We start from the raw sequence: 12,250 nt of genomic DNA on the forward strand, positions 1-12,250 counted from the left end.
CATGTTTTCTATTAGAGAGTCCAATTTGGTCTGTAATCAAACAAATTGTTTAAAACATTATTGAAAACCGCGAAGCCGGAGTCTAATTTGTTAATCAGCTGTATGATTACAGACTGAATTAGACTTTTCTCGATGCTACTTTCGACATCGATCATAAGCAAAATGCTTACATGGTCTTATAAGTGCTTAGAACGAGCAAATGACGACCAATCATATTTGTTATTAACTTCATTACTGTCGTTGTCTTTTGTAAAGCTAAAAACAACTGGTGAGCTGTACTTAATCATCCAGTCACAAACAATTTCGTTCTTATTCTTATGATGTCATGATATTTTCAATCACCTTGCTATGTCGACCTTCAATGTTTAACGTTGACCAACTTAAAGCGTCCTCCCTGCGTAAAATGCGTCCCAGAATCTCTTACTGGATTGTTTTACTAAGAAATCTAAATATGATGTTGGTATTTTGCTCATCTTCGAATCGTAAGCAGTCTTTATCTTTTTAGTTTTCTTTATATTCAGTCTACAATTTAATTAAGAAGTATTCTTGTCGATTTGTATAAAATTTTATGCTACGATTACAGAAATGAGTAATTTAAATTTGTCACCACTCAGAAAAAAGCAAGTCTATTCATTCCAAATCAAAACGATGGTTTACTGGTTAAGAAAAGAACAGAATCTAATCAAACTTTTTTCCGGTCCGATTTACATTCTTTCTTTATATAAATCAAGAATTTCACCTGTCCGAAAAAGTTAACTCCGCCCCAGTGACGTTGAATAAAGTTTGATCCCGAAACTAGATTTTATTCTGCTAGGATTCATTTTCGTCCAAGTGAGTAGAGTCAGCGTTGGAAAGTAGCTCTCTCTAAATTTAGAGATTTGAGCTGCAAATTATAGAAGTTGTGATCTGATTTTGGTAGAAATCGTTTCTGAAAGCATGAAGATTCTAGTTGATTTTGAATTAACTATCGACAACTTTTCTCTTCACATGAAGAAAATTTCGACAAAAAAAGCTAAAAGACAAATTTAGGACCTTCTTCAAGGCAAGCCGTATGTTTGCCCCGAATGATAAAGGAATTGGATTTAGAATAAAAAAAACAATTGTCAATATTTCTAAAGGGGTGATCATTACTTTTATGCAGAGAAATCCCAAATATTTCGTGATTTTTCCTTCTGTCTTTATCCTTACCAAGATGATTGTAGAGTCATCAAATGGATTGATCACGTGGACGGACAAGCCTTGGACGGTCACATAATAACCACGCTGAATGTACCAGACGAGTTCATTTGCCGCATGCAATGTTACTTGAACGACGCATGCGTCTCATGCAACTTTGGAACGAATGACTCTGTTACCGAAAACATATGCGAACTGAGCAACTCTACAGACAAAACACACCTTAAGATGAAAGAGAATTTTGTCTATCGAGGATCTGAGGTTAGAAAACATTCCAAATTTTAGAAAGCCTCTGTGGATATATGTTTTACCGAGTTTGTGATATTGTATCAACATGCCCTCATAGTTTCACAATTGTGTGGAATTTTGCATTTAGTTTGAAGCTTTTTCATTCAGTGGGAGGATTATGATAAAACTTTTTGTCTCTTTAGGGATAATCATTATTTATCGCCATGGGGGAAGGGGGGGTTTGAGGATTTGGGGGAAACATGGTTTTCAGGGGGGACTGGAGGGGGGATCAGTCGTCGCAAACCAAGTACAAAGCAGGGACTGTAGAATAATTGATTGGTCGAAGAACGATGACTTTTTAGGACGTTTGAGTGCACGATACATAAAGTGTAATTTTGTTTAGGGCACACCCCTCCCCCCCCCCCCCCCCCCAGGCGATAAATAATGACGGCTGCTGAATAGTTGTCAACTTTTTCCTTCAGTAGGATGGAATAATACAGTAAAACTTTACAATGTCTTCACCATCACTTGTCTTTTTCTCTGAAGAATGCCTGTGATTCAGCTCCTTGTTTAAACAATGGAACTTGTCAAAATGGATTTACGGAGAAAACATTCCGCTGCTTATGCCCGAGTGGTTTTGGAGGAAAACTTTGCGAGAATGGTAAGAATGGGGTTAAGGTCTGTAACTGTTCTTTTCTGGAAAAGTGCAAAAGCGAAAACATTTTTAACTGGGGTGGTCCGATGATCTTTGGTTGGATGACACGGATTATTGCGAGGTAACGTGATCAATAATGAGCCAATAACAATCGCACTAAGTTCAGGGGAAACAGCCCGAATAATAAGGCAGACGTTTTAGGGAAGCTATGAACAGTAATCACAAATGAAAAACAGTAGCACAGAGTTTTCCGGGCATAGTATTTAAGTTTTTATACAATTTTGCTAGCTCTTGAGCAGGGCCTTCTCAAGTCAGAAATCTTACGAGAATCTATCGGTAAAAAATCCTGTGTGGCGAATTCATCTCACGTGGACATCTCAAGCAGTGTCCTTTTTCCTCGATCATACTATTCCAGCATTACGCCAGCTTCATGAAACGTTCGAAAACTTCCTTCAAGAGGCCAGATTTTAGTCTAATGTTAACTTGACATGAATTTATTTCATAACAAAACTAGTAGGCAGGGATCCAATCTCTTTTTGTCTATTCTGTTGAACCTCCCTTGTGATAAATTTTTAATTTGTCAGGGACTGATCGTTATTTATAACAGGGAGGGGGGTTGGAGTGTTTTGGTTGAGTCACAATAACATTTACCTGATCTCCGCTCATATGGCAGTTAATTGACAGCCAAATTCCTATAGACCCCTTTATACTTTGGTGGCGACAACTAATCCTCTGAAACCCCCCTGTGTTCACCTCAAACTCCTCCAAATGCCCTGCCTCGGCGATAAATAATTAGTCCCGTGTTAACCTTTCAAGACCCATGTGGATTATTTTTGTTATTCTTACAAGGACCGTGCGTTCTGTTTGACTTCGAAAATGGTTTGTCAGGCTGGAATATTACTGGTACGGCCTTCAATAATCAGCCTACATACGGGGACAACCCGCATGCCAGACGTAGTATGTGGTATTCTCTACACAAAGGGAACTGGTGGATAGGCACTTACGAGAGTCGTCCCAGTCCCTCTCATCCTGCCGGTGGACGTCAAGGCGATGGTCCCCAAGGTACACTGACGTCACCCAGTTTCGTCATCACCAGAAATGCTTTCAAATTTTTGATTGGAGGAAGTTGTCATGAAAACCAAATAAGGGCCGAGCTTTTGGTAGAAGGAACTGTGGTCCTCCAAGCGACTGGGAGATGTTTAGAGATGATGTACGAAGAAACCTGGAACGTGACAAGTTACAAAAATAAAGAGGCACAGCTACGTTTGGTTGATGGCTATTCTGGAGGATGGGGACACATCAATTTCGATCAGTTTGAGGAGATTTGTGACTAAGGGGGCAGGTGCGATTTTCCACTAAGGCAGGAGGGGGAGGGGAGGCTCCTTTACAATATTGTCTTCAAGGGTATTTGAAGGCACACCACGTTGTTAACTTGTTGTTAGTTGTCACTGTTTCCTGTCAAATAGGAGGAAAGATACATCCTAAAGCCCTTTCTCTCAAATATATATTCCTGCAGATGGATGCAATTTTTGCGGTTTAATTTCGTTTGTTTGTATGTTCTCTTGATAATGGCTGGCCGGCGAAAAAATTGAAAATTTTAGTTGTAAACAACAGATCTTTGGATAAGGGAAATCCAGGGAACTCTCAGTCCATAATAACACCTCGCTTGTTTCTCTGAGAGTTGATATACTTGGTGAAAAGAGAGGCCCCCCAAGAGGTTTTGCCGCAAAAAAACCGGCATAATCCTCCCTTCTGTGTTACGACATTAATAATTAAAAGCAAGTCAATGGATCTGAATGGTTTGCCTGTTTCAATCAATTTTTATATAACAAGCCCTGTTTCTAATTGCACACGCTTCGAACGTACGTAAACATGGGTGTAAGTCACTTGAGGAAGTTTTTGTCTGTAGTGGTTGCCGTGTTTTTAAGTGCTTGCGCATTTTCAAACGGTAAGCAAGATAATTATGTTTATTTTCTTATTTGCTGTTCTCTGCTCAAAGTGACAATGTCATAGAACTGAAGAAATCTTCCCGCGTTGTTGAAATTAAGTTTCGTTTTATCTTGTACTGCTAATTCCACCTACGTAAAGATATGAAGAATTAAGTTGCTTAATAGATTTCATCGAATTCAAGCTCTTTCACTATTTTTCTTCTTCTATCTTTTAAAACCCTCATCGCGCTTGTACAGAACAAGTAATGCCGGCGTAACATAAACGAGATTAACTAACCATGATCAAAACGTAGATTAGCAGATATCTCCGAATAAAATAAAAATTTATTAAAATTTAACGGACTACTTGTTAGGACCGTTGACGATATTCAAAGGAAAACAACTTCCTCAGGCAACCATTAAATTATTGAAAAACTTTTGTGAAATCAGAATGTGCGATACAATTCATAATTTACGATCCTCGTTTGAAAACAAAACCGGTAAGTCTTGATAGGATGTGTGGCATCACCAACGATGCGCTGAAAGTTGTAATAAGTCAGATGTTAAGAATTAGCAGCAGTGAATGAAATGAACGTTATGTATAATCATTTCGGGGAAAAGAAAAGTATTAAATTGTTAACGATTCGTCTAATGTAATTAGCGTGACCTGTGGGAATTCAATAAAAAATAACACAATTGAAAGTTTAAATGAGGTAAGGTGCGAATTTATAATTCGGTCTGTTTTGTCACTATAGTGCTTTCATTACAGTACAACAGTAAGGTACAAATTTGAAAGTACCTTTTCCAGTTGCATAGGTTGATAAATTCGACTCATAGTTCCAAAATTTGTTGTTTAATCACCCGCGAAGAGGCGAGTCCAAACAACTAGTGTTTTCTTACTTAGTGAGAGGCACAAAAAAGCAAACAAAGTCGAAAACATTCGCGACATCGAATTTCCCTACTAAGAGGTGTGCGCAGTTAAAAGAAATTTTGTCAATGTTAGCTGTGTAAACATTTCCGTTTTTGATTTAAAAAACGTGAAATTGAAAGTGAAAGCAAAACTGGTAAGGATAAACTGTTTGAAGAGCGTTTAATTTAGGTTTTTAATGAACAGACATAAGATTAGAACACTGAGACGATTGATAAAGATCTAAGAGTTGTGAAGCAGAACTATGATAAAGCTTTGCAGTCAGTCAGAAGAATTAAGTTGCTTAATAGATTTCATCAGATTCAAGCTCTTTCACTTTTTTTTTCTTCTATCTTTTAAAACCCCTCATTGCGCTTGTACAGAACAAGTAATGCCGGCGTAACATAAACGAGATTAACTAACCATGATCGAGACGTAGATTAGCAGATATCTCCGAATAAAATAAAAATTTATTAAAATTTAACGGACTACTTGTTAGGACCGTCGACGATCTTCAAAGGAAAACAACTTCCTCAGGCAACCATTAAATTATTGAAAAACTTTTGGGAAATCAGAATGTGCGATACAATTCATAATTTACGATCCTCGTTTGAAAACAAAACCGGTAAGTCTTGATAGGATGTGTGGCATCACCAACGATGCGCTGAAAGTTTTAATAGGTCAGATGTTAAGAATTAGCTGCAATGAATGAAATGAATGTTTTGTATAATCATTTCGGGGAAAAGAAAAATATTAAATTGTTTACGATTCGTCTAATGTAATTAGCGTGACCTGTGAGAATTTAATAAAAAAATAAAAATAATTGAAAGTTTAAATGAGGTAAGGTGCGAATTTATAATTCGGTCTGTTTTGTCACTGTAGTGCTTTCATTTACCGTACAGCAAAAAGGTACAAATTTGAAAGTACCTTTTCCGGTTGCATAGGTTGATAAATTCGACTCATAGTTCCAAAATTTGTTGTTCAATCCCCCCCGAAGAGGCGAGTCCAAACAACTAGTGTTTTCTTACTTAGTGAGAGGCACAAAAAAGCAAACAAAGTCGAAAACGTTCGCGACATCGAATTTCCCTACTACGAGGTGTGCGCAGTTAAAAGAAATGTTTTCAATGTTAGCTGTGTAAACATTTCCGTTTTTGATTTAAAAAACGTGAAATTGAAAGTGAAAGCAAAACTGGTAAGGATAAACTGTTTGAAGAGCGTTTAATTTAGGTTTTTAATGAACAGACATAAGATTAGAACACTGAGACGATTGATAAAGATCTAAGAGTTGTGAAGCAGAACTATGATAAAGTTTTGCAGTCAGTTTCGATAATTGTTATGCTTTGTTTAACTTATCACCGAGAGTGCGGATTATTGATACCTTGCAGAAGCTCATTACTGAGGGTTTTAACGGGGTGACGGCTTTTACTGCTAACGATTAAAAATTTTGGCCATTTTCCGGCTAAGGTTAACCCAAAATGACACAAAACTACACATCACGGTAGAAACGAAACCTTTTTACGGTTAACTTTTTTAACGACGAACGGTTAATATTTGTTAATTTTCATGCCTGAAGGGCTAAATTTTTTGGCCATTTTACGGCTAACGGTTAACCCCATTGAAATACTTATTGATGGGCTCCTGTATTTAGTAACGCTTCAGATAAGAGATTGCTACAAACTGCTCTACCAACAAGAGCCTCGGAGTTACATAAAAACAATCAAACTATTTTCTACATTTTCCCTTTTTGCACAAAAGATGACTGCAGAGTTATCGATTTTGATGAGCTTATAGAGAGACAGGCCTTAACTGGCCACGTGATCACTACGGTGAGTGCACCAGACCGAAGTTATTGCCAACTACGGTGTTACCTTGACAACGACTGCGTCTCCTTCAACTTTGGACTGAGTGCAACTAGTGCCAACAACGTGTGTGAACTTAACAACTCTACGGATAAGAGATACTTGGAGACGAGAGAGAAATTTGTATATATGGGATCTGAGGTGAACCAGTAGAAACTAGATGTATAAGAAGTTACTATGATACGTTTGTCAATGCAAGGAAACCAAATGCACCATGTAGAAATGCACGAGTTCAAAACCTTTGCGTGCGTGCATGCATGTATAGACACTTGCATGCATGCATGCATCCTTCAGGCCATCCATCCACATGCATGTTTCATACATCCAGTTCCTTAATATCAGCTTTTATGCATGTATTTATGCACTATTCAAACTTAAATCTATTCATCTGTTTGCGCAGAAAAACATTCAAGCGCCATTTTAAAATGCATGAGTGAATCATTCGTGCCAACTCTGAGTACTTGCAATCATCCGTCATGCATTCAACCACCCAATGACGCAATTTTCTTTTGTTACTTTATCTTCCCTTTTTTGTGACTAATTCATTAATTAATAGCATGTCATATATTGCTCAACTAATAGATTCATTAATACGAAATAATTATGCATCTATCTATTTATTTATATATTCCTTTATATAGAATGCCTGTCAATCAGCTCCTTGTTTAAACAATGGGACGTGTCAGAGCGGATTTACGAACAAAATGTTTCGCTGTTTATGTGCGACTGGCATGGAAGGAGAACTATGTGAGAAAGGTAAACTGTAATGGGAATTTAAGATAATTTTTATAGAAGTATTGTTCTATCCGAAGCGCAGCTAATCTTTTGACCCCTAAGCGTGAATGACTTCTAATTTCGCCCAAAAATATCACCCCTGAATCACACATTCGGGTCACGAGTATGAAGAAACGGTTCATTAACTAAAGAGGCTCTTGATTGTTATCCAAGTTCTCCTCGTCAGCACCTTAAAAAATGTAAAGAGAACAGTGTGGAGAATATGCATACTGATGTTAGGGTATAAAAGGGTTAAGTGCTGATTGGTAACGAGGGAATATGTGAGTGTATGTTAGGTTTAATGGAGTAGTCGGCTGGTACAGTATGTTAATCCCACGACCGTAATTTCTAGATCTAGATGGAAACGGAATTTTTGAGCGCGGGTGCACTCTTGCTGCTTATTTCTGTTTTCTTTGGATGTCGTTCGACCGACACTACCACTATGATCTTCATGCTACCCACCATTAGATTACTATCAGCTCAGAATATGAAATTGGGTTGCGGACCTCTCGGACAACACTTAGCTCATATCTTTAAAAACACTCAACACAAATGATAAAGTGCAATTATTAGCCAAGATATTTCGTGTATAGGCTCCTTTTCGAAAAAGAAGCTTCCAATTGGCGCAGAACTACAGTACTCAGTACTACGCTCAAAGAAGTTGAAATGTAGCTATAATCGTGTTAAGTGAGCGTGAGGGGGGGGGGGAGAGAACATGGAGGAATTTTTGGGGAGATTACATGATTTTTAGGAGGACCAACAGTGGGGACATCAGTCGTCGCCAACATAGTATAAGGGGGGAGGGGACTGTAGAAGACTGAATGCCTATGAGTAGGAATGATAAGATTTAATACTATCTCTGTTATTGCTTGTAGCGTTTGGTTTTATTATTTACAAATGTTTTGTTTCTACTTGTTACTATTAGGATGCACTCTGTTCGATTTTGAGCATGGTTTATCTGGCTGGACCTTGAGTGGTACGGCCTTCAACAACCAGCCAACATACGGGGATAATCCCACAGCAAGAAACAAGGGTCAGCCGTCCAGACACGAGGGAGACTGGTGGATAGGAACCTACGAAAATCGTCCCAGGCCCTCTGATCCTGGCGGTGGAAATCAAGGTGATGGCAAATTAGGTACACTGACATCACCAATTTTTGTCATCACTGGAGACACTTTTAAGTTTCTGATTGGTGGAGGTTGCGATGCATCTAAGGTTCGAGCTGAGCTGTTGGTGGAAGGATATGTAGTGCTCCAAGAGACTGGGAGTTGTCATGAAAGTATGGCTCAAAGAAGCTGGGATGTAACTGGTTACAAAAATAGAGAGGCACAACTGCGTTTGATTGACAATCACTCTGGTGGCTGGGGACACATCAACTTTGATCACTTTGAAGAAATTTGTGACTGAGTGTAATTTTAACAAAAGGGACCAGTCTATATTCATCGCCAGTGTGGAAGAGAACTTTACAGGGGGAATCATATTGTTTTCAGGGGGGAATGGAGAGGGGATCAGATGTTGCAAACCCAATATAAAGAGTTTAGAGGCGGGACTATTATTCAATTCTTTAGTAACTCACATATCTAATTATTTGTTTCTTTTGGCTACACCTCAGGGTTTTCCCCTGGATCCATTACCACCTGTATGCATGAAACAAAGCCATTGTCAGTCAAGGCATCATGTACCTTTATTGTCAACATTGGAGCACAAACCATGCAAAATAATACTTGAATCCTAACAAATCAGCAACTTGCCATCACCTGTTTCTCTAACCCCATCCTATTCCAATGTGACTTCGGGCAGTGTGCGTTCACATGAGGTAATCTAAGAGGTAATCCATACTTCAGGTTCCTATAATACATGTAACACTCCAACATCATCTAGGGTGAACTGGTAGCTTCCCATAAAGTGGTTGCAAGGGCAACCTGCTGCTACTTGGTCACTGCTCAAGTAACCTGAAGTGTGTCGTACCTGTAGGTATTACCCCAACCAGTGTAGGACTCTTCCATGCTGATGGCATTTGACTTTATGTGGATGTCATTGTCACCACCAAAATTTGAGCCAAATGAGGAACATTGATAATTGGCATTGTTTGCCATGTTGGGATTTATGTGAAGTTTCGTAGGCTTATAACCGTCTTTGTTGTACAACATGGAGATAAATGTGTCATTATCAGTGGCATATGCACATTTGGCCAGACCTAAAACAAATATAGAACCACAAAGATTCTCTTAAAATCAATCAGATGAAGGCATGTAGCATCACCAAGAATAATCATGAATGTTGTATAACACTTACACTGTAACATTCCATTTATTCTACTTTTCAAATACACATTCTTCTTGTAAATGAAATTACTGTTAGCTAAATCAAATATTTGAAAAATAATACTACTCCTAATAACATTAATGACAAAAATTTAAATTGGAACTTTACTCAGCACCAAATTCGAGAAAATGTGGCTTTGTGGACTGTTGTTTGTAAACTGGGACATTGCTTTTGTTGTTTATTTTGTTTATTAGTTTTTTTCAATCTGTTCTAAAATGATGAAACACGTTAGTACTACGAGTAGAACTCTAGATGGAAGCAGATCCAAAACTAACATCAAACGAGAGGAAAACAACATTTACTGATGTGCCACACAAATTATTTTATTAAGCACATGGGAATTTTGGGTCAGAGATGTGGTAGACCACAGGCATCCCAAGCTCACATCTCAAAAAAAAAAAAAAAGTGCAAGACTAAATCTCAGATATTTACCTTTGTATTTATTCATGAAGGCATTCCACGCTGTGTGACATGGAGTCAAGGAGGTGTCAAGTGTTCACTTGAATACCTTGAATATGATTTTAGTACAGACCAAATAAACTCACTTATAAATCATACCGTGTGCCAAACTCTGAATATTTAAATTCAATATGGTGGAATCCAACTTTCAAAAAACCTGAACACACTTTTGCCCCTCCGATCTCCTCCCAAGAATTATGCAACAACATAATTATGTGTTTCGAGACTTTATTCTGATTTAAACCTTCTTTTGCACTGATAACACATATGGGGTCTTTCAGGACCAGGAGATTCACAACAATCTGGGAAGGTAAGGGGCTTGCTAAAAGTGTATAACATCTTCTTGTGTTTGTGTACAGTGCTACTATTACAAAACATTCTTCACACCTGCTGCATTCTGTTTGCTCCTTTAGGATTTAGATTCCTTTGGATAACCTTCCTTTCCACAATGCAGCCTTCTCTTGAGGACTTTGGCATTGCTCAAAGTTTTGAACCTTTTCTCACAAAAACCACATTTATAGGGAGGCTTACCATTTTGAATTATGCCATGCTGAATGGGCTGAGATTCAGTAGAAAAGTGCACATTACACAAAGCACATTAATCTTTACACTGACATTATTATGCAGTCTGGTGTGGATAAAAAGGGATTGTTTCCTGAAAAACTTTCTGTCATATAACCTGCACTTGTAACACCAATCTCTTACATACATAACCAGATGTGGAAGTTTTTCTTTTCATGATCTATTCAAGATCATATAAGCATTTAAAAGGTTTTTGGGCACTGCACTCCCTTTCATGAACAGTTTCATGGACTAGAGTTGTCAGTCTGTTATCACAAACACCAGTCAGAGCAGCTGATGCTTCAGAAAAATTTTTTAGTCAAACTCTGTACATTTGTTTCCAGTTTCTGCTATTGCATTTTCATTTGAAGCTCCCAGTCCTGATGGATGTTGAAGGCTTTGCTTCAAGCTATACATTGAAAGGACAATACTTTAGTATGCACACCCATGTGATACTTAAGAGAAGATGCATACCCAAAATATTTAGAACAATGTTCACACTGAAATGGCTTGGCACCAGTGTGTCTTCTTTGGTGTTTCTTAAGACCCCAACTATCAAGGAATCTCCGATCACAAAGGTCACACCTGAAAGGTCTTTCTCCAGAATGAATCTTTTTATGGCGCCGAAGGGATGAGCTATCTGCAAATGACTTGTCACATTCAGAGCATTTTTCTGGCTTTTCCCCTGTGTGAGTTCTGATGTGGTTCTTCAGGTGGCGTTTGATGTTAAAAGCTTTGTTGCACATTGGACATTTATGGGGTAACATTCCAGTGTGTGTCCTTATATGCACTGTTAGAGTTGAAGCCTCCTTAAAATCCTTCTCACAATGTTCACACTTGTAGGGCCTGGCTCCAGTGTGTGTCCTTTTGTGTTTTTTAAGAGTTCCACTTTCTGAGAACCTCTGATCGCACTGGTCGCACCTGTAAGGTTTTTGTCCATTGTGAGTCCTTTTGTGGCGCACAAGAGCTGAACGTTTTACAAATGCCTTGTCACATTCAGTACATTTTTCTGGCTTTTCCCCTGTGTGAATTCTAAAGTGTTCTTTCAGGTAACTTAAATATATATAACTCTTATCACACTCTGGGCACTGATAGTCTTTCTTTGCTTTGTGTAATTTCTTATGTCTACGAAGGCCTGATGATTTTGCAAACGACTTCTTGCAATAATTACATTTGAACGGTTTCTCAGAATTGTGCATATTTTCGTGTTGTTTGAGATGTGACAGTGATTCATATGTCTTTCCACATTCACTGCAAATGAATGAACCATCATCTGGTGTCTTGGTGTCTGACATTTCTGTCAATAACAGGCAAACACAACCTTGTAGTGTTAGCACACACTACTCGTTGGAACCCTAACAGCTTAGCAGCCGCTCAG

The 12,250-nt window shown here is 38.3% G+C and overlaps 4 protein-coding genes across 4 annotated transcripts; 3 read left to right on the forward strand and 1 right to left on the reverse strand.

Moving 5' to 3' along the window:
- Window positions 1-230: 230 nt before the first annotated feature.
- On the forward strand, window positions 231-3,534 carry LOC149053754 (uncharacterized). Its single transcript, XM_089211222.1, has 4 exons — window positions 231-482; window positions 1,193-1,437; window positions 1,951-2,065; window positions 2,909-3,534. The coding sequence occupies exons 1-4, from the start codon at window positions 326-328 to the stop codon at window positions 3,391-3,393; spliced, it is 1,002 nt and encodes a 333-aa protein (XP_089067348.1). The 5' UTR covers window positions 231-325; the 3' UTR covers window positions 3,394-3,534.
- Window positions 3,535-3,787: 253 nt separating this feature from the next.
- On the forward strand, window positions 3,788-6,906 carry LOC149053755 (uncharacterized). Its single transcript, XM_089183662.1, has 2 exons — window positions 3,788-4,007; window positions 6,650-6,906. Exons 1-2 carry the CDS (start codon window positions 3,932-3,934, stop codon window positions 6,904-6,906), a joined length of 333 nt encoding a protein of 110 aa, XP_089039788.1. The 5' UTR covers window positions 3,788-3,931.
- Window positions 6,907-7,398: 492 nt separating this feature from the next.
- Window positions 7,399-10,409, forward strand: LOC149053756 (uncharacterized). The gene is made up of 2 exons (XM_089211498.1): window positions 7,399-7,509; window positions 8,453-10,409. Exons 1-2 carry the CDS (start codon window positions 7,458-7,460, stop codon window positions 8,932-8,934), a joined length of 534 nt encoding a protein of 177 aa, XP_089067624.1. The 5' UTR covers window positions 7,399-7,457; the 3' UTR covers window positions 8,935-10,409.
- A 113-nt stretch (window positions 10,410-10,522) lies between these two features.
- On the reverse strand, window positions 10,523-12,247 carry LOC113676092 (uncharacterized). Its single transcript, XM_027192711.2, has one exon. It carries the CDS (start codon window positions 12,165-12,167, stop codon window positions 11,277-11,279), a length of 891 nt encoding a protein of 296 aa, XP_027048512.2. The 5' UTR covers window positions 12,168-12,247; the 3' UTR covers window positions 10,523-11,276.
- Between the last annotated feature and the right edge of the window lie 3 nt (window positions 12,248-12,250).

Source organism: Pocillopora damicornis, chromosome 1 (assembly GCF_964200805.1).
Source record: "Pocillopora damicornis chromosome 1, jaPocDami1.2, whole genome shotgun sequence".
In the NCBI taxonomy this organism is placed as follows: Eukaryota; Metazoa; Cnidaria; class Anthozoa; order Scleractinia; family Pocilloporidae; genus Pocillopora; species Pocillopora damicornis.

Coding starts and splice junctions, on each gene's coding strand:
- LOC149053754 (XM_089211222.1), top strand. CDS start 326: ATGATATTTTCAATCACCTTGCTATGTCGACCTTCAATGTTTAACGTT. Junction 483..1,192: donor ATTTTGCTCATCTTCGAATC/GTAAGCAGTCTT, acceptor ATCCTTACCAAG/ATGATTGTAGAGTCATCAAA. Junction 1,438..1,950: donor TTGTCTATCGAGGATCTGAG/GTTAGAAAACAT, acceptor TTTTCTCTGAAG/AATGCCTGTGATTCAGCTCC.
- LOC113676092 (XM_027192711.2), bottom strand. CDS start 12,167: ATGTCAGACACCAAGACACCAGATGATGGTTCATTCATTTGCAGTGAA.
- LOC149053755 (XM_089183662.1), top strand. CDS start 3,932: ATGGGTGTAAGTCACTTGAGGAAGTTTTTGTCTGTAGTGGTTGCCGTG. Junction 4,008..6,649: donor TGCTTGCGCATTTTCAAACG/GTAAGCAAGATA, acceptor TTTGCACAAAAG/ATGACTGCAGAGTTATCGAT.
- LOC149053756 (XM_089211498.1), top strand. CDS start 7,458: ATGTTTCGCTGTTTATGTGCGACTGGCATGGAAGGAGAACTATGTGAG. Junction 7,510..8,452: donor AGGAGAACTATGTGAGAAAG/GTAAACTGTAAT, acceptor TGTTACTATTAG/GATGCACTCTGTTCGATTTT.